This window comes from Schistocerca cancellata, chromosome 4, assembly GCF_023864275.1.
Source record: "Schistocerca cancellata isolate TAMUIC-IGC-003103 chromosome 4, iqSchCanc2.1, whole genome shotgun sequence".
NCBI lineage: Eukaryota > Metazoa > Arthropoda > Insecta > Orthoptera > Acrididae > Schistocerca > Schistocerca cancellata.
Genome location: NC_064629.1, coordinates 697,787,765 through 697,815,731, shown reverse-complemented (window position 1 = coordinate 697,815,731; position 27,967 = coordinate 697,787,765). Strand labels below are relative to the sequence as shown.

At 44.2% G+C, this 27,967-nt stretch overlaps 1 protein-coding gene across 1 annotated transcript in view; it reads left to right on the top strand.

The window, feature by feature from the left end:
• The first annotated feature begins 393 nt into the window (after positions 1 to 393).
• The window catches only part of LOC126184386 (uncharacterized), an 87,495-nt gene continuing 59,921 nt past the window's right edge, over positions 394 to 27,967 (top strand). The window contains 1 exon segment of the mRNA XM_049926770.1: positions 394 to 472. Within this exon segment, the coding sequence (XP_049782727.1) occupies positions 394 to 472 (79 nt within the window).

Here is a 27,967-nt window from a genome sequence, read left to right as displayed (position 1 = left end):
TGCCGCAAATATTAGACCTTTCCCACGAGTGACTCCATTTTATAACGCTTAAACAACGTTCATAAGACTGAAGTACGAAAAATACAATTCGTAACTGCAAGACAAGTACTAGGAATTCATATAAGAAAATGGTAACTGATAAATACACTCATAATAACCTATGCATTCTTTGTAACTACACGGTGTTCACTTGGTTTATCGAAATTATTTCGCGCGGAAAATCATACTACAATAAGCAACAAGTGATTCTTGAGCTCACAGGAGCTCAGTCCGTCAGTTGACCTGATGATGGCGACATGTATGATCGCCGAAATATTGTGCCCGTTGGACACTGTAGACCGGCAGTACACCCGTGGATATTTTTATTAATAAGCAACAAGTTTATGCTTACCAATGCGAGAGCAGAGACATGCTTCAGATGCGCCATGTTCAGCTGGTGGGATGGCGGCCGCCGTCAAGCTGCCGGTGGCAGGTAGTCTGTTGCCGGTTGCCGCTGTGCTGTGCGGACATTTGCCACGATTTTACCTGCTCCAAAGGGTTGCGTTCCTTGTCTCCTCCTCCTCATCCTCCTCCTCCCCATCGCTTACTGAGCCTTTCCGCTGGTTTACTTAACATAGAACCAGAATCTCTTCGGATTTTCCGCCACATGTCTAGAGAGAGTTTCGTTGTGGAAACTATTAAGTGCATCTCGCATTGAAATCCGCACCAAATTTCGAGCCTAAGTAAAACTTCGCCAATCTTGGTGATTTTGCGTTCGTCTAAATTATACTTGCCTTTTTCGGTGCTCCTGCAGCGCCTTTCTGTCGTGTTTTGTGCACCATGGGTGATCAGTTCCGTCTCTCATTAATTTATTTAGTATGAATCTCTCGAGTGCTGTTAATACTATTTCTTTGAAGTTAAGCCACATATGGTTTTCACTTACATAGTTTGGAAGGATTGGAGACTGTCTCTTAGAAAGACGTCAAACGAATTTTTAGTTGTTTTTATAAACAGATATCTTTCGCGTTTAGTTTTGGTGAATTCCTTTGTTACGGAATTGAGCCTCGCTACAACTGTGTGTTCACTAACCCCTGTATCCGTCGTGATGCTCAACATTATTGGTAGCTAGGAGGTCAAGTGTGTTTTCGTAACCGTTTACAATATCAATGGCCTCGTGAACTAATTCTTCAAAATAATTTAAAAAAACATTTAGAACAATTACTGAAGTCGTTTTCTATCTACAATAGGATCTGAAAATGTATTTTTGTCAACATATGGAAGGTAGATTGAAATCACTGCCAACTATAATTGTATGAGTAGGGTACCTATTTGTGATGAGACCTCTGCCCACACTAAGTCACAGGAACTATCTGCTTCAGTGTCGCTTGTGAGCTAGAACACACATTACATTATTTTTCCTTAAGTTGTGCTTCTTGTTTCTGTTGTAGTGCAGATCTTTACAATTACGGCTTTTCCCTCCAAAACCTAGGATGCTTTCTCTGTGACCCTGTAAATACCAGAGCTAAACAATATAGAACAACAACGTACGTTACAAGCATAGCATTCTGTATAACTTCATTTCCTTATTTCTAACATTTTAAAATTATACGTCGACTTTAGATGACATGTCAATCATAGATGTTCTTATCTCTATTTAGTGAACGTATTTTCAGTCATGTTTCGAACATTGTCCGGCTACACTTTATTAACTAATGTTTCGCCGCAAGGGAAATCGCATTTTGGAGAGTAAATTAATATGGAGATGTCCTTCTTCTTTTCAAACATTCACATACCCATTTCTTCTTTCCTTGTTGTCTTTTGGGCATGTAGTTGTAGTAATTAAAGTAGGCACAAATGCAGTGATTAAAAAAGAAATGATTAGCGTACATTCGCGTTCTCTTTACATCGCTCCTTTCTTGTTGCTCGCATGAGGATGGACTGTTTCTATCGCAATCAGTAAGCGTGAATGGAAGCTACCGTACAGACAGAGGAATCTATATTTATACTTGGTAGAACTAATTACATACTGACACAATCGTCGGTATTATTTTTGTTTCCCAAAAGTTATAAATATTTCGATTTCGGAAAAGAAGCTCTGTATTTGGCCAAGATGTCGAAGAAGAAGGTCCCTTACGTACTGGTTGTATCGAGTAAGATGTGGAGACGGCGGTTTAAAAGCAGACAGAAGTAGTACAAGGAAGGGCGTCCCTTACCTGAGGGATCGCTACCTGGCGAAGGGGCAAGTGTGGCAAATGTCCGGCGTTGCAAATGTCCGGCATTCGCCGCTGTAGGACGAGGAACTACTCGAGCACAGCGATGTTCTGACCTTGATGTTGGACGTTTTTACTGTTACTGGTGGGTCAAAAAGTGAAGCAAATTATCTTTCGAGTTACATCAGTCTGATACCTTTAGCAGACAGCCGAAATGAGGTTTAAAAAATTAAAGAAGGAGTAAACTCGAACTCACAACTTTGCGTCCATATTGCGCGACGTTTACCATTAGACCACGCACGGATACACCATTATAACAGCTCGAGCAAAAGACCACAATTCTTCCAGACACTTCCGAGCCTTACAGTGTTGGCAGATCAGACGGTCAATTTTTGTGCTGCCAAGTGTATATCCTCTTAAATCCACGACCGGCGGATGAATGTTCATTTGGAAGCTACACTTCTGGCCATTAAATTGCTACACCACGAAGATGACGTGCTACAGACGCGAAATTTAACCGACAGGAAAAAGATGCTGTGATATGCATTCACACAATGGTGGCGCCGGTGGCGACACCTACAACGTGCTGACATGAGGAAAGTTTCCAACCGATTTCTCATACACAAACAGCAGTTCACCGGCGTTGCCTGGTGAAACGTTGTTGTGATGCCTCGTGTAAGGAGGAGAAATGCGTACCATCACGTTTCCGAATTTGATAATGGTCGGATTGTAGCCTGTCGAGATTGTTGCGGTTTATCGTATCGCGACATTGCTGCTCGCGTTGGTCGAGATCCAATGACTGTTAGCAGAATATGGAATCGGTGCGTTCAGGAGGATAATACGGAACGCCGTGCTGGATCCCACGGCCTCGTATCACTAGCAGTCGATATGACAGGCATCTTATCCGCATGGCTGTAGCGGATCTTGCAACCACGTCTCGATCCCTGAGTCAAGAGATGGGGACGTTTGCAAGACAACAACCACCTGCACGAACAGTTCGACGACGTTTGCAGCAGCATGGACTATCAGCTCGGAGACCGTGGCTGCGGTTACTCATGACGCTGCATCACAGACAGGAGCGCCTGCGATGGTGTACTCAACGACGAACCTGGATGCACGAATGGCAAAACTTCATTTTTTCGGATGAATCCAGGTTCTGTTTACAGCATCATGATGGTCGCATCCGTGCTTGGCGACATCTCGGTCAACGCACATTGAAAGCGTGTATTCGTCATCGCCATACTGGCGTATCACCCGGCGTAATGGTATGGGGTGCCATTGGTTACACGTCTCGGTCATCTCTTGTTCGCATTGATGGCACTTTGAACAGTGGACGTTACATTTCAGAAGTGTTACGACCCGTTGCTCTACCCTTCATTCGATCTCTGTGAAACCCTACATTTCAGCAGGATAATGCACGACCGCATGTTGCAGGTCCTGTACGGGCCTTTCTGTATACAGAAAATGTTCGACTGCTGCCCTGGCCAGCACATTCTCCAGATCTCTCACCAATTGAAAACTTCTGGTCAATGGTGGCCGAGCAACTGGCTCGTCACAATACGCCAGTCACTACTTTTGATGAACTGTGGTATCGTGTTGAAGCTGCATGGGCAGCTGTACCTGTACACGCCATCCAAGCTCTGTTTGACTTAATGCCCAGGCGTATCAAGGCCGTTATTACGGCCAGAGGTGGTTGTTCTGGGTATTGATTTCTCAGGATCTATGCACCCAAATTGCGTGAAAATGTAGTCACATGTCAGTTCTAGTATAATATATTTGTCCAATAAATACCCGTTTCTCATCTGCATTTCTTCTTGGTGTAGCAATTTTAATAGCCAGTAGTGTATGTATCAATGTTTTGAGCATTCCATTCTTCTGCACCGAGTGGTGGCAGCTGTCCAAGTTTAGCTATAGTCGGCATGTCTTGCATATCTTGGCGCCAAAATGCTTTGTTTTCGACGGTGGCTGTAACCAGCAGATGGAAGAGGTAGCCACTGGGAGTCCACTTTTACCAGCTGTCGCCAATATGTAAAGTACCTAGGGGAAGGTGCCATACCATTTGCTTCTATATGAAATTATGACAAGAATTTTGAGATTTTCAAAACGAAATTGATGACACGTGTTTGCAAGGTTTCTTCAAGATATATGTGATAAAATCATAACTTTCACGTCCCGTAGTAATTTTTTTATAGGTTGAACTATAGAAGATCGTGGTAAGATGGCAAAATTTGACATCACCAATTTAATTAGATACAGGTATTTTATTGCCTAATAATACAAATCAAAAACTGGTAATGCAATTACCGACCATTCTACAGTTGATATTTACTGTATTATAGCACAGTCGTTTCACATATCTGCTTCATCTGTGCGTGTTTTATGAAGCCACTTCTTACAGTAAATGCCCTGAATCCAGTCCACTTAAGGGCTTTTTTTCGTAGTAGTATCTTCTACTCACAACACAGTCATTGTCTTCAGAAATTGGATTTACTTCTCTCCCTCGTTTGGTGGTTGGTGAACTTTTTTTTGCCAGTCCTTTTCTGTTGCGATGCTTTCAAAGTTTGTAGCATTTCCTGGTCTGTCAACAGCCATAAAGTTTTCTTCCTCCTTTTCTCTGGTGTTTCCGAAATTGGCATCGGTGCAATCTTTTCAAATAAAGTAGAGATCCCGTCTTGAGCTGCAGCACTTGCGTTAGATGCAACTTCTGCAATTATGGATTCATTAGGAGTGTTGCGTTCTGAGATGTCATATCAACCAAGAATGTTGGTTCTTTTAGAATGCTTCTCCGTAATCTCAAGGCATTGCCTGAAAATAAGTAAATGTGCCAAAAAGGTATTACGCGTGTCCTTCTTATCCGAAGGAAAATACGGCGCCTTTCCCACGTATCGTGATGAGATGGAAGTTGAAACACGGGTTCCATTATGGCAGCAAACGGGACGTAACTGGACGCATACATAGTTCAAGACACAGAGTACGTGATAAACTTAATGTTAGAATTGCTACAAATGTATAGAAATCACTATTATTGTTTTTAAAAATATCTGCTTTCATTTTACGGAGTAGATTTTAACACATAGCACAGTTTTTTGGTTCCCAGAGACTAAAAATGTCCGCTATAACAGCAGCTACCGCTAGCCACTCGAAACTTGGACTCGAGGAAGCAGCGGACCGCTGAGTGTTGCGCTCTCTTGACACAGTGAAGTAACACTAGCAAATACACGTCATACACCGATTACCATCTTCCTCCGATTCACTCTATGTGGAAGATTTCGAGGAGGAAGCCAAACCCATGTGTTTTTTGCAGTATGTAGACGACATATGGAAGAAACAAGCTGAATGACTTTCTCATACATCTCAGTTGCATATACCAGAACATCAGCTTTACAGTCGAAGTCGAATCTTATGGAGTGCTCCCCTTTCTGGATACCCTGGTAAAAAGGAGAACGGAGGGCACATTGAGCTACAGTGTGTATCATAAGAATATGCGCACCAACTTACAAACACGCGAGGACAGTCGCCACCACCCGAGGAATGGAGTGCTCAAACACTGGTACATTGGGGCCGGCCGGAGTGGCCGAGCGGTTCTAGGCGCTACAGTCTGGAGCCGCGCGACCGCTGCGGTCGCAGGTTCGAATCCTGCCTCGGGCATGGATGTGTGTGATGTCCTTAGGTTAGTTAGGTTTAAGTAGTTCTAAGTTCTAGGGGACTGATGACCTCAGATGTTAAGTCCCATAGTGCTCAGAACCATTTGAACCATTTGAACTGGTGCATTGGGCTGCAACCTCCCTGACAATGAAAGTCTCAACAAAGAACGGGGTTTTGGAAGAACAGCTACAAGGATGAAAAATTCGGAGTGCCCTACGTCCTACATCCACTGTACATCCGGCTGAAACAGAAGTGAAACCTGAGGAAAATGCGGTCATTGAGTTAATTTCTTTTTGTAGCGCATTATTCGGAAAATAGCACGAATTCTCGAGAAACACCAACTGAGGACAGTCTATCGCCCACCAGCTAAAACAGAAGCACGGCTTGATAGTGCCATAGACGACGTCGGACTACGGAAATCTGGGGTCAGATACCTCGCCAATGTGCAAGACATGTATTGGTCAAACGGTGCGCACTGTCGGAGATCGTTGCCGAGAACATCAATGACATACCAGACTGCAGCACCATAACACGTCGGCAGTAGCAGAACTTTGTCTATTAGGATTACGAGGAATGGATTACGATAATAAGGTTCGGAAACAAACGTCTAACTTTTGGTATTATTAAATAATCTTCCGAGATTAGAGTAAGAAAACCGCTTATCAGTCGCGGTAGTGGCTACACCCCTGGTAAGGCCTGGAAACCCACAATTAGCCTGTTTATGAAGAGGAAGGAGATATCCCACAACGGACTGACTTCAGATGCAGTTGGAGGAACAGCGGAGGCGCCGCCAGCACGCATATCTGGGTGCGAACCGTAGACGGAGCAACGATGTCGACGGAAGGAATGGGTTGGGATGGTTGGGGGGGGGGGGGGGGGGGGAGGAGGTGCTGGTTCAAAAAATGGTTCAAATGGCTCTGAGCACTATGGGACTTAACTGCTGTGGTCATCAGTCCCCTAAAACTTAGAACTACTTAAACCTAACTAACCTAAGGACACCACACACATCCATGCCCGAGGCAGGATTCGAACCTGCGACCGTAGCGGTCACGCGGTTCCAGACTGAGCGCCTAGAACTGCTAGACCACCGCGGCCGGCAAATAATAAAAATCTACTAGAAAATATCGGAAGTTCCGTACGGCTGTTCGCAGATGATATGGTTGTCTATAAGAAAGTAGCAACCCCCTAGAACCGCACGGCCACATCGGCCGGCCGGGAGGTGCTGGGCGCAGACGGCAGGCACAGAGGCAGGTCGGAGGGTGGGGAGTTCAAAAATGTGTGTGAAATCTTATGGGACTTAACTGCTAAGGTCATCAGTCCCTAAGCTTACACACTACTTAACCTAAATTGTCCTAAGGACAAACACACACACCCATGCCCGAGGGAGGACTCGAACCTCCACCGGGACCAGCTGCACAGTCCATGACTGCAGCGCCCGAGACCGTTCGGCTAATCCCGCGCGGCGAGGGTGGGGAGTGGAGGTGGGCGGTGGTCAGATAAAAGTGCTCCATCCAGTGTGGCAGAAATTTGGTCGAGTTCCGCGCCAGTGCGAGATCATTAACCCACCTTACACGTCATATGAAGTTCTGAGCTGTGGTCTTATTGTCTCACGTATTGACTCCTTGCTGTTTAAAGCGTCGTCGAACCCGAGGGTGACGTCGCAGGGCGCCACGTTTTCGCACCATTAGAAAGGAAGGTCGTACACACCTTAGAGACAAATTTCAAACTTATATGTCGCAGTGGGAGACAATTACGTGGATTCGAAAAAGTAATCCTTTAATTCTGTTGCGCAGTGTAGAAAAAAGCGTATGCCGCTCGGACTGAACTAAGATGAGAAAGAAAAAATTTCAAAGAATTGCAGCTCGTTTTTTTTTTTTTTTTTTTTTAACAATCACCAAATAGGGGAGCGAATGACACGGATGCGATAAGTGAGATGCGGCTCCAATCATTAAGACAAATGTGAGTTTCGTTATGACAAAACCTTTCCACGAAATTTCAATCATCAGCTTTCGCTTCCTAATGCCGAAATATTTTGTTGACTCCCACCAACTTAGGGAGAAATTGTCATCGTAATAAGACCAATCAGTGTTCGTGTGGGGAGATTCAGGTGTTCATTTTTCCAAGCGCTATTCGAGAGTGGGACGGTAGAGAAATAGTCTGAAAGCGGTTTTATGAACCCTCTGCCAAACACTTAGTGTGAATTACAGAGCAATCATGTAGATGCAGGTATGGATGAAATTGATGCCATCCTGGCATCAGCTGTTATAGTTTTTGGGAATCCACATAAAACGTTAAACTCGATTGTCAGATGGGGATTTGAAGCCGTTTTCTTCGACATACATATAACAATGTTTTAGCCATTGTGCCACCTGAGCCCCCTCCCCAGAAAGATTCCGTAAAAACTGCGAAACATAAGACTTAAAATTTAAAAAAAGGTTCATACCTAATAACGGGCTCCATTTGTAACGGGATTTTACTAACAGGAATAACCCAACAGGTCTCATCGAAGAGGAAATGCGAAAAGAGTAAGTAGTGTCGGGCGTGTGATAGGTCCGTTTCTGTTCCCACTATACAGAGTGATTCCATGATGATGTTACAAACTTTCAGGGATGATGGAGAAGGGTAAATGTATCAATTTTAGGTAAGGGACCCTGGTCCGGAAACGGCCGGGTCAAAAGCCATGAGCGAAAATCGTTCCACTACCTCCGATAGTGTGTATCAAAGACCCAGGCATTTGGAATATATCCGACTTGCTATTCGTGAACGGATGTGGATCCAGCGTGATGGAGCCGCATCTCACTTTCGACTGAGGATTTGTAAGCACTTGGATCAGACATTCTCTGAAAATAGGTAGGCAGAGGAGATCTTGAAACTTCCTGGCAGATTAAAATTGTGTGCTGGACTGAGACTCGAACTCGGGACCTTCGCCTTTCGCGGGCAAGTGCTCTTCCAACTGAGCTACCCAAGCACGACTCACGCCCCGTCCTCACAGCTTTACTTCTGCCAGTACCTCGTCTCCTACCATCCAAACTTTACAGAAGCTCTTCTGCGAACCTTGCAGAACTAGCACTCCTGAAAGAAACGAGTGGTAGAGCACTTGCCCGCGAAAGGCAAAGGTCCCGAGTTCTAGTTTCGGTCCGGCACACAGTTTTAATCTGCCAGGAAGTTTCGTATCAGCGCACACTCCGCTGCAGAGTGAAAATCTCATCCTAGAGGAGATCTTGTTTGATGGCCAGCACGTTCATCTGCTTTCAAACCACTTGATTTTTTTCTTATGGTTCCATGTGAAAAGTCTTGTGCACGAGCCGCCTGTCGAGACCGAAGAGGATCTCCTGGGAAGAATTATCGCTGTCTGCAACACTGTTCAGATGGCATCAGGGCTATTAGAAAGGGTGCGACAGAACTATGTGCTACGATGCCATGCCTGCATTAACGCTTGGGGACGCCAATTTTGGACAACTATTGATATTGAAGTGGCTTGTGAAACTTATGTAGATAAATGGAATTCGTTATGACTGTATCGTAACAGTACGAGTCCCTGACTACCAATCCATGCTTTGGCCTCTCTGAATCTAGTTACGTGCACCATAACTAATTTATCAACAGGGGAAATTATCTGAGGGTTTTGAAGAGTATTCAACGAGAATTCTGTACGCCACGATCAGCTTTTGGAAGCTGGGGTCTTTCGCCTGAGCACTGCGGGAGATTAAGGTGGAACGTGAGTAGAGTTTCGCTTATATATTTCAACTCGATAGCTTCTTGCCTAGGGTCCTTTACCTCAGATTCATACGTTTACCCTTCTCCATCATCCCTCAAAGTTTGTAACGGAATCAGCCTGTATACAGGGTGAATTACCAGGTGAATTAACTAAAATTTGTACCACAAATATTGCGGAAATGAAAAGTGCTATTGATGTGCGGTTTTCACAGCATAGATTGGAAGGCAGGAGCTGGTATTGTTAGCCAATCAACAGATTGTAACAATACTCAGAAAGTGTATTTTTTGTGCGCACACACACTTTTTAAATGGAACCATGCCTATTGACATTAAGAAACTAAAATTAGGGTAAATTAGAATATCAGTGGTGTTTGTTGCAGTATTCTTGGGCGAGTCGTTTACTAGATATTGTATTTTGAAAAGTTCCCACACCAACACTTGCACAATACGTGTGGTAATACGAATAGTGAAGGGAGACGAAAATTTAATAGTCATGGGTGACTGGAATTCGTCAGTAGGAAAATGGAGAGAAGGAAACATAGTAGGTGAATATGGATTGGGGGGAAGGAATGAAAGAGGAAGCCGCCTTGTAGAATTTTGCACAGAGCATAACTTAATCATAACTAACACTTGGTTCAAGAATCATGAAAGGAGGCTGTATACATGGAAGAAGCCTGGAGATACTGACAGGTTTCAGATAGATTATATAATGGTAAGACAGAGATTTAGGAACCAGGTTTTAAATTGTAAGACATTTCCTGGGGCAGATGTGGATTCTGACCACAATCTATTGGTTATGAACTGCAGATTGAAACTGAAGAAACTGCAAAAAGGTGGGAATTTAAGGAGATGGGACCTGGATAAACTGAAAGAACCAGAGGTTGTAGAGAGTTTCAGGGAGAGCATTAGGGAACAATTGACTGGAATGGGGGAAAGAAATACAGTAGAAGAAGAATGGGTAGCTCTGAGGGATGAAGTGGTGAAGGCAGCAGAGGATCAAGTAGGTAAAAAGACGCGGGCTAATAGAAATCCTTGGGTAACAGAAGAAATATTGAATTTAATTGATGAAAGGAGAAAATATAAAAATGCAGTAAATGAAGCAGGTAAAAAGGAATACAAACGTCTCAAAAATGAAATCGACAGGAAGTGCAAAATGGCTAAGCAGGGATGGCTAGAGGACAAATGTAAGGATGTAGAGGCTTGTCTCACTAGGGGTAAGATAGATACTGCCTACAGGAAAATTAAAGAGACCTTTGGAGAGAAGAGAACCACTTGTATGAATATCAAGAGCTCAGATGGCAACCCAGTTCTAAGCAAAGAAGGGAAAGCAGAAAGGTGGAAGGAGTATATAGAGGGTTTATACAAGGGCGATGTACTTGAGGACAATATTATGGAAATGGAAGAGGATGTAGATGAAGATGAAATGGGAGATAAGATACTGCGTGAAGAGTTTGACAGAGCACTGAAAGACCTGAGTCAAAACAAGGCCCCGGGAGCAGACAACATTCCATTAGAACTACTGATGGCCTCGGGAGAGCCAGTCATGACAAAACTCTACCATCTGGTGAGCACGATGTATGAGACAGGCGAAATACCCTCAGACTTTAAGAAGAATATAATAATTCCAATCCCAAAGAAAGCAGGTGTTGACAGATGTGAAAGTTACCGAACTATCAGTTTAATAAGTCACAGCTGCAAAATACTAACGCGAATTCTTTACAAACGAATGGAAAAACTGGTAGAAGCCGACCTCGGGGAAGATCAGTTTGGATTCCGTAGAAATGTTGGAACACGTGAGGCAATACTGACCTTAAGACTTATCTTGGAAGAAAGATTAAGAAAAGGCAAACATACATTTCTAGCATTTGTGGACTTAGAGAAAGCTTTTGACAATGTTGACTGGAATACTCTCTTTCAAATTCTGAAGGTGGCAGGGGTAAAATACAGGGAGCGAAAGGCTATTTACAATTTGTACAGAAACCAGATGGCAGTTATAAGAGTCGAGGGGCATGAAAGGGAAGCAGTGGTTGGGAAAGGAGTGAGACAGGGTTGTAGCCTCTCCCCGATGTTATTCAATCTGTATATTGAGCAAGCAGTAAAGGAAACAAAAGAAAAATTCGGAGTAGGTATTGAAATTCATGGAGAAGAAGTAAAAACTTTGAGGTTCGCCGATGACATTGTAATTCTGTCAGAGACACAAAGGACTTGGAAGAGCAGTTGAACGGAATGGACAGTGTCTTGAAAGGAGGATATAAGATGAACATCAACAAAAGCAAAACGAGGATAATGGAATGTAGTCGAATTAAATCGGGTGATGCTGAGGGAATTAGATTAGGAAATGAGACACTTAAAGTAGTAAAGGAGTTTTGCTATTTAGGGAGTAAAATAACCGATGATGGTCGAAGTAGAGAGGATATAAAATGTAGACTGGCAATGGCAAGGAAAGCGTTTCTCAAGAAGAGAAATTTGTTAACATCGAATATAGATTTAGGTGTCAGGAAGTCACTTCTGAAAGTATTTGTATGGAGTGTAGCCATGTATGGAAGTGAGACATGGACGGTAAATAGTTTGGACAAGAAGAGAATAGAAGCTTTCGAAATGTGGTGCTACAGAAGAATGCTGAAGATAAGGTGGGTAGATCACGTAACTAATGAGGAGGTATTGAATAGGATTGGGGAGAAGAGAAGTTTGTGGCACAACTTGACTAGAAGAAGGGATCGGTTGGTAGGACATGTTTTGAGGCATCGAGGGATCACAAATTTAGCATTGGAGGGCAGCGTGGAGGGTAAAAATCGTAGCGGGAGACCAAGAGATCAATACACTAAGCAGATTCAGAAGGATGTAGGTTGCAGTAGGTACTGGGAGATGAAGAAGCTTGCACAGGATAGAGTAGCATGGAGAGCTGCATCAAACCAGTCTCAGGACTGAAGACCACAACAACAACAACAATACGCACTAAATAACAACACAAGTTACGTGGATTCTGACCAGTAACGAAACAATTGCCCATAACAGGCTGTGTTCAAAACAACCACTGACAGCGGCAATACATGCTTCATGTCTTGTATGGAACGACTGCTGCACACGTGCTAGCATTTGAGCGGAGATGTAAGAGCAGGCTGCAGTACTACGTCATTGTATATCATTGGGTGTAGTCGGCATGATCTTGCAGACAGCGTCTTTCAGCTTTCCCCACAGGGAAAGGTCTACAGGCGTCAAATCCGGGGAACAGGCCGGCCGAGGTACAGATTCTCTGCGTCCAATCCGACGATTTGAAAAAAATTAGTCAAAACATACTATAGTACTTCGTGCAGTGTGGGCTGGACAGCCATCATGTTGGTACCATAGGTTCCTCTTAGTCTGCAGAGGAATGCCTTCTACCATCCGTGGAATATGGTCTGTTAGAAGACTGCGATACATATGCGCGTTCAGAGTTCCGTCTAAGAAAATCCGGCCTATGAGCTGATGGTTCACCATCCCACACCACACGTTTACATTCCATGGACGCTGACATTCTACCTGACGAATCTATCGGGGATTGTCAACTGATCAACAGTGCATGTTTCGGCGGTTTATCTGGCTATGATTGGTAAATGTGACTTCATCACTATCAAGATACTTGATACATCTGGAGTATCCTGTCTTAATGCCTACGTACAGAAGTTAACATGATTCTCATAATCATTTCCATGCAGCTCTTGATGGAGAGAGATGTGACAGGGACGGAACCCTTGTCAATGGACAATGTGTAGGACACTTTCCTGACTCATACCACTGCCTCATGCGACTGCGCAGGAGTTAACGTGCAGATCAACTGCAACAGCAACAAGAAGATTAATTTCTCTCTCTTCTGTCGTCACTTGTTTCCTTCTGTGAAGCTGTCTAGGTGTTATATTACCACTTTCATACAGCTGGTTGAAGAGTTTGATGAACAATTGCCGAGAAGGTTGACATCTATTGAGTTATCTTGCCGCACACACGGCACAAGAACGAACTGCTTTCTTCTTACACCCTCCTTCTCCATACACTATGAACATGTTGGCTTCTTCTGCATTGGTAAATCCCATAGTCAACTAACGATCTACTGCTTCAACTGTCACACGCTGACTAGCAACACGCAGTGCACTCAAGGAACACACAAGTAAACTATAAGCAAACAACAACATCGTTCCTAGCAACTACGCAGGCTGAATGACACAAACAAGAGTCAGTGTCGCAACTTTTCTAAATACGATATCCCGTAACGACTCTCACAAGAATCCTGCAACAAACGCCACTGACATTCTAATTTACCCCATTTTTAATGTGGCATTGTTCCATTTAAGGAAGCGTATATTCGCACAGAAATGCACTTCCTAAATGTTATTACAGTCTGTTGATTGGCTAACAATACGAGTCCCTGACTACCAATCCATGCTGTGAAACCCGCACATCGATAACACTTTCCATTTCCACAATATATGCAGTGCAAGTTTTAGGCAATTCACCCTGTACACACTGGTGGCTGTTAACATTGCCACACGAGGAAGGTGGCGTGTAATAAACGTAAAATTGGCATTAAGTGTACTACATGCTAGAATAAGCAACACACAACCACACAAAGGATTTCCTTCTTGGGGCCTTGGTCCTGCGTCACGCGGTTCGGCCGTGTTACTATTGATTTGGCAGTGTTAGTTGCAGAGAGTGGCCGGATGCCCTTCCTACCGCCACCCCGAACCCCCTGGGACAGAATGAGTGTACTGCAGCTGTCAGTGTCTAGTGTAAGCCATGGAATTGTGCGAATGTGCTCAAATGTCTGCGAGTCGTGTAACTGAGGCGAAACGTGGGGACCAGTCCGGTATTCACCTAGCGGGATGTGGAAAACCGCCTAAAAACGACATCCAGGCTGGCCGGCATAGCGGCCCTCGTCGGTAATCCGCCAGGCGAATTCGACCCGGAGCTGGCGCGCCTACCCGAGTCCAGGAAGCAGCGCATTAGCGCTCTCGGCTACCCCAGCGAGTAACCACAGAACGGATGTAGGAGTAATATTTTGTATATAAGAAAAGACTACTCAGTGGGATTTTCAATCACAAATCGCATTTGAGTGTTGTTTGTTTGTGAGAAGATACTGTTATGCCTCATGTTAAAACGAGAAAAGTTTACCAGCACATGTCAAAATTCGACAGCAGCAGAATCGCTGCTTATCGAAACTGCAGTTTCTGTACTATTGCTGCTCCCATTCGTTGGATCCAGAGATCACTGGTAGGATCCCACGACTGCGATGTGCATGTGGAACCGATGGGTTCAGGAGGCCCATACTCAACGCCATAAAGGATATCAGCTGCCCGAGCGACTACCGCCTGAGAGAACAGCGTAGGATCTTGCAGGCACGTCACGCACCTTGAATCAGGAAATGGGCTTTCTTACAGGAAGACAAGTATCCACACAGACAGCGCAATGATGTCTGGAGCACCATAGACTGTCAGCACAGCAACCATTGTTGCAGCTTCCCTTGATGTGGCAGCAAAGAGAGAAGCACACCAATAGTGGTGCGCCCAACGACAACACCAGGTACAGGATGGCGGCCTATCGAGTCTGGTACACAGGATCATAATGGACACACACATGTCTCAATGCTCATAATACAGACCAAGCACCTGGTGTATGGAGTGTCACAGGGTACATAAAACGATCACCTCTGGTTCACTCAGCCAGTAATTCAGACAGCAGGACTTACCTTTATAACTGTTGAGGCCGATGGCTGCGCTGTGTCTTCGAGATCTCTGTGACGTTATCTTCCAACCAGATAACGGAAGTATATATGTTGCCCATTCTGTCTGTGCTGGTCTGTTGCCCTGGTCATCATGAATAGTGTAATCCCCAAATCTTCGAAAAATAAGCGAAAAATATACCAATTCGAAAAAACAGATAAAAATTCACTTGACGCCTTCCTGAGAGACAATCTCCACTCAGTCCAGATTAATTATATAAGTGTAGACAAGATGTGCCTTAAATTCAAAGAAATAGTATCGGCAGCAACTGAGAGATTTATACCAAATAAATTAACATACGACGGACTGATCCTCCTTGGTACACAAAACGGGTTAGAACACTGTTGCAGAAACAACGAAATAAACATGCCAAATTTAAACAGACGCAAAATCCCCAACATTGGCGATCTTTTACAGAAGCTCGAAATTTAGGACGGACTTCAATGCGAGATGCCTATAACAGTTTCCACAACGAAACTTTGTCTCGAAACCTGGCAGAAAATGCAAAGAGATTCTGGTCGTATCTGAAGAATGTTACCGGCAAGAAACAATCAATGCCTTCTCTGCACGATAGCAATGGAGATACTATCGAAGACAGCGCTGCCAAAGCAAAGTTAATGAACACAGCCTTCTTAATTGCCTTCACAAAAGAGGATGAAGTACATATTCCAGAATTTGAATCGAGAACAGCTGCCAACATGAGTAACGTAGAAGTAAATGTCCTCGGAGCAAGTCTTCTGGTCCAGACTGTTTACCAATTAAGTTCCTTTCGGAGTATGGCTCCGAGCACTATGGGACTTAACAGCTATGGTCATCAGTCCCCTAGAACTTAGAGATACTTAAACCTAACTAACCTAACGACATCACACAACACCCAGTCATCACGAGGCAGAGAAAATCCCTGACCCCGCCGGGAATCGAACCCGGGAACCCGGGCGTGGGAAGCGAGAACGCTACCGCACGACCACGAGCTGCGGACCCTTTCGGAGTATGCTGATGCATGCTTCATACTAAACAATCATATACAACCGTTCGACCGACGAAAGATTCGAACCCAAAATGGTTCAAATGGCTCTGAGAACTATGGGACTCAACATCTTAGGTCATAAGTCCCCTAGAACTTAGAACTACTTAAACCTAACTAACCTAAGGACATCACACACACCCATGCCCGAGGCAGGATTCGAACCTGCGACCGTAGCAGTCCCGCGGTTCCGGACTGCAGCACCAGAACCGCTAGACCACCGCGGCCGGCCCGAACCCAATGACTGGAAAGTTGCACAGGTCACGCCAATATTCAAGAAAGGTAGTAGGAGTAATCCACTAAATTACAGGCCCATGTCGTTAACGTCGATGTGCAGCAGGATTTTAGAACATACACTACTGGCCAATAAAATTGCTACACTACGAAGATTAAGTGCTACAGACGCGAAATTTAACCGACAGGAAGAAGATGCTGTGATATGCAAATGATTAGCTTTTCAGAGCATTCACACAACGTTGGCGCCGGTGGCGACACCTACAACGTGCTGACATGAGGAAAGTTTCCAAACGATTTCTGATACACAAACAGCAGCTGACCGCCGTTGCCTGGTGAAACGTTGTTCTCATGCCTCGTATAAGGAGGAGAAATGCATACCATCACGTTTCCGACTTTGATAAAGGTCGGATTGTAGCCTATCACGATTGCGGTTTATCGTACCGCGACATTGCTGCACGCGTTGTTCGAGATCCAATGACTGTTAGCAGAATATGGGATCGGTGGGTACAGGAGGGTAATACGGAACGCCGTGCTGGATCCCAACGACCTCGTATCACTAGCAGTCGAGATGACGGGCATCTTATCCGCATGGCTGTAACGGATCGTGCAGCCACGTCTCGATCCCTGAGTCAACAGATAGGGACGTTTGCAAGACAACAACCATCTGCACGAACAGTTCGACGACGTTTGCAGCAGCATGGACTATCAGCTCGGAGACCATGGCTGCGGTTACCCTTGACGCTGCATCACAGACAGGAGCGCCTGCGATAGTGTACTCAACGACGAACCTGGGTGCACGAATGGCAAAACGTCATTTTTTCGGATGAATGCAGGTTCTGTTTACAGCATCATGATGGTTGCATCCGTGTTTGGCGACCGCGGTGAGCGCACATTGGAAGAGTTTATTCGTCATCGCCATACTGGCGTTATCACCCGGCGTGACGGTGTGGGGTGCCATTGGTTACACGTCTCGGTCACCTCTTGTTCGCATTGACGGCACTTTGAACATTGGACGCTACATTTCAGATGTGTTACGATCCGTGGCTCTACCCTTCATTCGATCCCTGCCAAACCCTACATTTGAGCAGGAAAATGCACGACCGCATGTTGCAGGTCCTGTACGGGCCTTTCTGGATACAGAAAATGTTCGACTGCTGCCCTGGCCAGCACATTCTGCAGATCTCTCACCAATTGAAAACGTCTGGTCAATAGTGGCCGAGCAACTGGCTCGTCACAATACGCCAGCCACTACTCTTGATGAACTGTGGTATCGTGTTGAAGCTGCAAGGGCAGCTGTACCTGTACACGCCATCCAAGCTCTGTTTGACTCAATGCCCAGGCGTATCAAGGCCGTTATTACGGCCAGAGGTGGTTGTTCTGGGTACTGATTTCTCAGGATCTATGCACCCAAATTGCGTGAAAATGTAATCACATGTCAGTTTTAGTATAATATACTTGTCCAATGAATACCCGTTTATCATCTCATTTCTTCTTGGTGTAGCAATTTTAATGGCCAGTAGTGTATATTGTGTTCGAACATTATGAATTACCTCGAAGAAAACGGTCTATTGACACACAGTCAACATGGGTTTAGAAAACACAACTATCTCTTTATTCACATGCAGTTTTGAGTGATATTGACAAGGGGTTTCAGATCGATTCCGCGTTTCTGGATTTCCGGAAGGATTTCGACACTGTTCCATACATGCGGCTCGTAGTGAAATTGCATGCTTATGGAATATCGTCTCATTTATGTGACTGGATTTGTGATTTCCTGTCAGAGAGGTCACAGTTCGTAGTAATTGACGCAAAGTCATCGAGTAAAACAGAAGTGATTTCTGGCGTTCCCCAAGGTAGTGTTATAGGCCCTTTGCTGTTCCTTATCTATATTAACGATTTTGGAGACAATATGAGCAGCCGTTTTCAGTTGTTTGCAGATGACGCTGTCGTTTATCGACTAATAAAGTCATCAGAAGACCAAAACAAACTGCAAAACGATTTAGAAAAGATATCTGAATGGTGCGAAAAGTGGCAGTTGACTCTAAATAACGAAAGTGTGAGGTCATTCACATGAGTGCTAAAAGTAACTCGTTAAACTTCGGTTACACAACAAATCAGTCTAATCTAAAAGCCGTAAATGCAGCTAAATACCTAGGTATCACAATTACGAACAACTTAAATTGGAAAGAACATATAGAAAGTATTGTGGGGAATGCTAACCAAAGACTGCGTTTTATTGGCAGGACACTTAGAAAATGTAACAGTTCTACTATGGAGACTGCCTTCACTACGCTTGTCGGTCCTCTTTTAGAATACTGCTGCGGGGTGTGGGATCCTTACCAGATAGGACTGACGGAGTACATCGAAAAAGTTCAAAGAAAGGCAGCACATTTTGTATCATCGCGAAATATGTGAGAGAGTATCAGAGAAATGATACAGGATTTGGGCTGGACATCATTAAAAGAAAGGCGTCTTTCGTTGCGACGGAATCTTCTCACAAAATGCCTATCACCAACTTTCTCCTCCGAATGCGAAAATATTTTGTTGACACCGATCTACATAGGGAGGAACGATCACCAAGATAAAATAAAGGAAATCAGAGCTCGTACGGAAAGATATAGGTGTTCATCCTTTCCGCGCTCTATACGAGATTGGAATAATAGAGAATTGTGAAGGTGGTTCGATGAACCCTCCGCCAGGGACTTAAATGTGATTTGTAGAGTACCCATGTAGATGTAGATGTAGATGTTCTCGAAATCTCTCACCCAATTACGCGATCTGGACACAGGTTGCCGGGAAACTGTTATGCAACCACTCGCCAGCCACTGCAAATGATGAGCTCTGGCACAGCATTGAAGTAGCTTGGAATGACGTATCTGTATCTGTCATCCAAGCTCAGTTTAGCTTGATGTGTAGCCAGGTTAGAGCTATAGTTGCTGGCAGCTCTGTGTACCAAATTTCGCATCCTCTATACTCCGCAAATCACCTCCAAATTTAATCGCGCATTTCTTTCTTCTACAGTTTAACACATAATAAGCAAAATTTCGCTATTTGCTGCCTTTCCTGTCGTTGCAGTTTAATGATCAACAGTGTAATTGTTCTAGTATCAACCGGAGATCGTTCGTAGACAATACTGTTTATTCGTATACTGATATCTGGTGCGAGCATTGCATGGGAAATTTTCCAGAGGAGAGCTGTATCCAGCAGTGTGTGTCAATTGGATGATGATCATGATGATGATGATGAACATCTTAAGGAAATCTTACTTAATGTGCAAAGTCTTTTGATTAATTCAGCCACTCATCTGGAATAATTGTAAGTCCGAAAACGGTCCTATACTCTCTGGCAGCACAAGTCCGAACTGCCTAAAAGTCAGTTCTTCTTTCTAACTCACAATACGTGAATACACTATTTGATAAAAGGTATCCGAATATCTAATAGTGGTCATTAATATGAGGTGTGTCCACACGTCACCGTTGTGGCGGATCGAACTCTACTTGGAACACATTCAGTGAGGTGTGTGAATGCTTGTGGATGAGCGGCAGGCCATTCTTCACCGAGAACCAAAACTAGAAAAGGTAATGACGTTGGACACTGCTTTCTTGAGTGAAGTCGACGTTTTCATTCACCCCAGAGGTGTTCCACTGGGTTCAGATCGGGTCTCTGGGCATTTTAGGAATGTTATTGTCCACAAACCATTTCCTCAGAGATGCTGTTTCATAACAAGGGGCGTTGCCCTGCTGATACGAACAGTCATCGTCTCTGAACTGTTCTTCAACTGTACGCAGTACACAATACTGTAACATGTATTCCTATCCTTCCGCATTTCGCACTTTTAAGCGCAACAGGGGGATGTCACCCCAACCGTGAAAAAAAAAAAAAAAAAAAAAAAAAAAGGCTCTAAGCACTATGGGACTTAACTGCTGTGGTCATCAGTCCCCTAGAACTTAGAACTACTTAAACCTAACTAACCTAAGGACATCACACACATCGATGCCCGAGGCAGGATTCGAACCTGCGACCGTAGCAGTCGCGCGGTTCCAGACTGTAGCGCCTAGAACCGCTCAGCCACTATGGCCGGCCCCGTGAAGAACACCCCCACTCCATAACACCACCTCCTTTATACTTCACTGTTGGCACTACACACGATAACTGAGCGAGGTGGCGCAGTGGTTAGCACACTGGACTCGCATTCGAGAGGACGACCGTTCAATCCCGCGTCCGGCCGTCCTTATTTAGGTTTTCTGTGATTTCCCTAAATCGCTTCAGGCAAATGCCGGGCTGGTGCCTTTGAAAGGGCAGGGCCTACTTCCTTTCCCATCCTTCCCTAATCCGATGAGACCGATGACCCGGCTGTTTGGTCTCTTCCCCTCATATCAACCCAACTACACACGATAGCAGCTAATGTTCTCCATGCATTCGCCAAACCCATTTCCTTCGAACGGATTGCTACATGGTATAGCATAACGCATCATACCAAATCCCTCGTTTCCAATCATCCACACTGTCCAGTGGCAACGCTCTTTAAGTCACGTCAAGCGTTGCTTAGCACTGACTACAGAAATGTGTGGCGTATGACGAGCTACTCGACCATTGTTCCCCATCCCTGTCCATCAGTACAAGTTTCCTGGTTGGTCCTCGGGATAGCTGTGGCTGTTTCTTTTCGTTCACACTTCACGATCACGTCACAAACAGTCGCGTTTGGCAGCTGTAGAAGGGTTGAAATGTTTCTGATGGTTCTGTTACTCAGATGACATCCGATGACCTTCGAAGTCACTGAGCTCTTATGACCAACCCATTCTGTCGTTGCGATGAAGAAGTGAACTTCAGCACTGGAAACTCTTCACTCCCATTTTAAGATGAAGTTTTAACACTTTGTGTTTTACTTTATTTATTCAGTTTTTTTTTAATTGTCGCACAGTACTAGCCCCGAATGTGTTGTGGCCACTGTTCAATGAGCCGGTACTTGCCATTGTTGGACGGGTTTCTGATGTGTATGTTTGCAGATTTGGCAGTCTGTTGGTAAAACTTTCTTGCAGTTTCTCAATATCGTTCTTTCAGTCGTGGTACATCAGCTAACAGATGCAGTTCGTACTGTGGATAATCCTGAGGAAGGTGGAGGGTCAGTCGCTATCCCTGCTCTGAATTTGTTGCAGCCGTCGGATGTGGGTGTCTGCAACACTGCCCCAAGTAGCTACTGCATATTCGAGGAAAGATCATATGAGGCATTTGTAGAAATCTAGACCGGCGTGAGAGGGTAGCGTCGAATGTAGGCTGAGAATTGGATATAGGTCCCTGAGTCGTCCAACGGCCCTGTGTTGACGCCAAGTAGATGTCTGTCTGGCGCGAAGCCAAAGTATCAGGCAGATGATGCCCGGTTCACGGCTGTTCCTCTGACGATGGCGGTGGCAGAGATCCTGGCGCCACCCATTTCATAAGGATGATGGCTTTCATTTTTTTGGGTTGAAAGCTAGTCACCATTGTGTCGCCTAGCTGCCGAGTTGATTTATGTGCATCTGAACTCTCCGTTACGGTATCCATGCATTAAGGCTGTTGGTGCGCAAGGCTGTGTCATCAGCGTATAAGACCAGATTCATCAGTGGTGTTGCGGGGATATCTGCTGTATAAAATGTATACAGGATCAGGTCAGACACTGACCCATGCTGTACACTGGTGGCAGTGGGATACCGACAACACAATACTGCCCTGGCGAGTCCACCTCACGTGACGTCTAGTGGTCAGTTCTGCATTATGTAACGGTGTCCGTAAACTTGTCATCAGATAGTGTATATCCTGTTGTTGGGAGACACGCTTGTACTTCAGATGTTAAGTCCCACAGTGCTCAGAGCCATTTGAACCAATTTTGAACACGCTTGTAGGTGGTGTATACTGAGAAGACTCTCTTCAGCAGAATATGGTGATATCTATATTCTACTATCTTTCCCAAGACCTGTGGCAATGACAGGGAACTAATATGGTGGGTGACAATATGAAATAATGTGGCTGATCTACTGGTATCACATACAGTCAAATTTAAAACAACCTAGGTATGGTTTACCTGGGTCTAATACGAGGGTAATCCCAAAAGTAAGGTCTCCTATTTTTTTTATAAGTACATAGATCTGTTTATTTCTACAATGGTTTACGTCAGTTTACAGCTCGAACATTTAACTATTTTTCGACATAATCACCATTTCTGTCGATGCATTTTTGTAGACGCTGTGGCAGTTTTTGAATGCCCAAGCCATACCAGCTCGTCGCCATGCTGTTTCTGGACTCAGTTGTCACGGGTGACGAAACCTGGGCATACAACTTAACACCTGAGACCAAGCAACAATCACGCCAGTGGCGGCATCCTTCTTCGCCAAAGCCGCGGAAATTCAAACAAACACAGTCTGCCGGTAAAGTCATGACAACGTTTTTTGGGATGGGAAAGGGGTATTGTTGGTCGACTTTATGCCCACTGGGACCACAATTAACGCTGACAGGTACTGTGAGACTCTGAAAAAACTCAAACGGGCAATTCAGAACCGGAGAAGAGGAATGTTGGGCAACGGCGTACACATTCTCCATGACAACGCTCTCCTGCAACAGTTTCAGTGGAACACAATCACCCACACACCCTACAGTCCTGATTTGGCGCCCATTGACTATCATCTGTTCCCTAGGTTAACAGAACATTTGGCCGCAAAGCGATTCAGGTCCGACGGCTATGTGAAAGAAGAGGTTCATAACTGAAACTTCCTGGCAGATTAAAACTGTGTGCCGGACCGAGACTCGAACTCGGGACCTTTGCCTTTCGCGGGCAAGTGCTCTACCAACTGAGATACCCAAGCACGGCTCACGCCCCGTCCTCACAGCTCCACTTCTGCCAGTATCTCGTCTCCTACCTTCCAAACTTCACAGAAGCTCTTCTGCGAACCTTGCAGGACTAGCACTCCTGAAAGAAAGGATATTGCGGAGACATGGCTTAGCCACAGCCTCGGGGATGTTTCCAGAATGTTTCCAGAATGAGATTTTCACTCTGCAGCGGAGTGTGCGCTGATATGAAATTTCCTGGCAGATTAAAACTGTGTGCCAGACCGAGACTCGAACTCGGGACCTTTGCCTTTCGCGGGCAAGGCAAAGGTCCCGAGTTCGAGTCTCGGTCTGGCACACAGTTTTAATCTGCCAGGAAGTTTCATATCAGCGCACACTCCGCTGCAGAGTAAAAATGTCCTTCAGGTTCATAACTTTCTGAACAGCATGGCGGCGAGCTGGTATGATGTGCCACAGCTTCTACAAAAATGCATCGACATAAATGGTGATTATGTCGAAAAATAGCTAAATGTTCAAGCTGAAAACTGATGTAAACCACTGTAGAAATAAACAGGTATATGTACATATAAAAAATAGGAGACCTTACTTTTGGGATTACCCTCGTACTATTGACTTACACATGTTCCAAGCGAGTTGTCAATTGATAAGAGTGGGAACAACTATGATGACACAGCAGCAAGGCACTATTGTCGCCCATATTTTACACAGAATTCTTGGTAGTGTGAACAATTGACCTCATGAGTCTGTCGAATAGGAAGCTCGAAGACGGAATAAAAAATGTACGTTGCCAGACAAGGTCGCACTGTGCGTCTCACCATGCACCACTGTGCCTGTGAGAATGACTTTACGCATTGGAGCTTCGCAGTCAGCGAAGATAGTGCGCAGTGGACACTCCAGGGGCCACTGACATTACGATCCAACAGTATGCATGACTGAGGGAGGATCTGCAAACTAAAGACTGCTCTGTAAAGAGTGCAAGGGGAACAATCATTGGAAAATGTATGTTTTATGGTGTGACAAAAGAGAGCGTTACTCAGGAGCAAGGAAAGTTACTACCAAGTAATTCTGTTGGTGGCACGACGTTATGAGTTCACCAAACAAAAATAAAGAAACCACCAAGGCAAAATTTTGTAGAAGCTTAGGGGAGACAAGAAGTTTCTGTGTGCTCCAACTGGGAGACATTTCGTTGTGATGCTTGATGATAGACACTTTAACACCTGCTGTAGGGCCACGTACTTCGTCGGTGATGACAGAGTCATTGGTATCAAACGTCTGGTCCGGACCAACCCAGCCACAGCCACATGCATGCAACATCCAGCATGTGGAGGTGCAGCCGTCTCACGTGGACTGCTTGAAAGCTGACAGTCGCTTGACACCACTACACCAGACACGCACAACCTGGTAAAGACAAGCACTAAAGCACTGTTTGCCTCTCAGTCGTCAATAAGTAACGTGCAGGATAACCACCCTGGGATGATTAATAAGTAAATGGACATACACTACTGGTCATTAAAATTGCTACACCAAGAAGAAATGCAGATGATAAACGGGTATTCATTGGATAATTATATTATACTAAAACTGACATGTGATTACATTTTCACGCAATTTGGGTGCATAGATCCTGAGAAATCGGTACCCAGAACAACCACCTTTGGCCGTAATAACGGCCTTGATACGCCTGGGCATTGAGTCAAACAGAGCTTGGATGGCGTGTACAGGTACAGCTGCCCATGCAGCTTCAACACGATACCACAGTTCATCATGAGTAGTGACTGACGTATTGTGACGAGCCAGTTGCTCGGCCATCATTGACCAGACGTTTTCAGTTAGTGAGAGATCTGGAGAATGTGCTGGCCAGGGCAGCAGTAGAACTTTTTCTGTATCCAGAAAGGCCCGTACAGGACCTGCAACATCCGGTCGTGCATTATCGTGCTGAAATGTAAATTATCCTAAGGACAAACACACACACCCATGCCTGAGGCAGGACTCGAACCTCCGCCGGGACCAGCCGCTGTCGCGATACGATAAACCGCAATCGCAACGGACTAGAATCCGACCTTTATCAAAGTCGGAAACGTGATGGTACGCATTTCTCCTCCTTACACGAGGCATTACAACAACGTTTCACCAGGCAACGCCGGTCAGCTGCTGTTTGTGTATGAGAAATCGGTTGGAAACTTTCCTCATGTCAGCACGTTGTAGGTGTCGCCACCGGCACCAACTTTGTGTGGATGCTCTGAAAAGCTAAATCATTTGCATATCACAGCATCTTCTTCCTGTCGGTTAAATTTCGCGTCTGTAGCATGTCATCTTCGTGGTATAGCAATTTTAATGGCCATTAGTGTGTTATGGTTTTTCAAACACGTTTGTGATGAAAGGATATTAATTGTCTGGTTTACACACTTCAGAGCAAGATACGGTATTAAGTAATTTTGTAAAGGGTAACTAACAGAGTGAAAGATACCAGTAAACCCACGATACCGTAAAGAAGCGAACTCCCGTGCATAAAAAAGTTTCAAAGGTCTGACTGCTTTACAAATGAGTTCATGTTTTAAATATTTGGCCTTTAAGCGTGTAAGTGAGGATAGCTTTAGAAAAGATTTGAAAGTATGCTTAAGGTTTGTTGGAAGTCGCTAACTACTCTCATTATGAAACACTGGATGAATGTGGTCTGGGTAATTTGCACTCCATTTCAAGCAAAAGCAGTTTTCCACTGAGCACAATGCTAATGACGTGGCATCTCCTTAACTACGTGTCACACAGTGATATAATTTTGCAGGTACATTTACTGGTATGTGGAATACTTTCTGCAAAGTGAGATGCGAATAGAGTTTTCAGTAAAGAAGTAATACATTAAAATGTCATGCCTATGTTAAACTTCTACTGCGCACTATTTCTAAACAAAAGCTAGTTGTCGCGCGTCTAAATATCTATGACGTCCTATCTCCTGAACTGTATATCGTACTGTGATTTAATTTTGCAGGTACATTTAGTGGTACTTGTCTACAAATTGTGTTGTGAGTGTAGACGGTAGTAAAGAAGTAATAACTTTCCGTCATGTCTGATGCTAAAGTTGCACGGCATGAACAGCGAAAATGTAGTAGGCGATAAACTTCTTTCATCATTTTACGGCGGATGTCAGTGAGAAAAAGTTTCATAAGCGTTCGATACTATGTGTACTGTTTTTTGGAAGTCGCTAAGCGCTCTGGTTCTCAATTACTAAAACTAAACTTCGCCCGAACAGGCCATGCAGTACAGCTTAAATTGGAGCTCCATGAGGCCCCCACTGTCACCACAAAGCGACAGTTTGGAACTAAAAGAATAATGTATAATGGCAACATAAATAGACCAAACTGCATGCTAGCACATATAAAATGGTTTGAAAATAATAGCTTTTCATATGATAGCTTTGCTGCTGACTTCTGTTACTGCTTTGATGCCACATGCCCAGTTGTAATCACAAAAATGAAACAAACAAAAAATATAAACAAAAATATTTGGGTAAAGCTAGGGAAAAATTAAAACTATTCCACAGAGCAATGCTGAATAATAGAGAGATTCCTGAGCTAAAGGAAGCTTTCAAAATATATCAAGCACACTATAAGGACTTAGTCACACAGACCAGGAGCAACTATGTTGCAAATAAGCTTCAAAACTCACACAACGTAACTGCTGGTATCTGGGCAGTCATAAACGGTTTTAGAACCTGCAATGACAAATCCTGTATGGACTTTACTATTAACCACAATGGCATGCTCATAAAAGACCAACTGGAAATTGTAAATACTTATAATGAATATTTCCGTAGGGGAAGCCATAAATGACAAACATAAAAACATGCACTACAGTTTTAAAGGTAATACATGTGACCATATTAGATATCTAGCCCCCACAAACTGTGCAGAAATAATGGGCATCATTAGCTCTCTAAAACCCTCTAATTCAGCTGGGCATGATGGCCTAAATATTAATGTTTTAAAAGCCTGTAGCCAAAATGTCTCTGTACCTCTGTCTGTAGCAGTCAACAATATAATAGAATCAGGCACCTTTCCAGACAGACTAAAAATAGCACAGGTAACACCCATTTTTAAGAAAAGTGACAACAACAAAATAGAAAACTACAGACCAGTCTCAATCCTTCTTGTCTTTTCCAAAATAGTTGAGATAGTTATATACAACAGGATTAGAAACTTTCTTAACAAACACAACCTGATGTTTGAAAATCAAAATGGATTCCTAAAAGGTAAATCAATTAGCACTGCAGCTGCTCAACTAATTGAAGAGTTATTAGGAGTATCGAAAGCAAGGAACGTGTGGCAGGTGTATACCTAGACCTGGAAAAAGCCTTTGATTGTGTGAATGTTGACATGCTATGAGACAATCTATGGAACATGGGCATTGGAGGAGCTGCTTATGACCTAATAAAGTGTTATATGAGCAATAGAAAACAGTTTGTTCTGCTTAAAACGGAAAGTGGTGTCTACAAATCAGAGATCACTTGCATAAAATATGGCGTGCCCCAGGGCTTAGTGTTGGGCCCCCTTCTGTTCTTGATCTATGTAAATGATATTAAATACTGTACT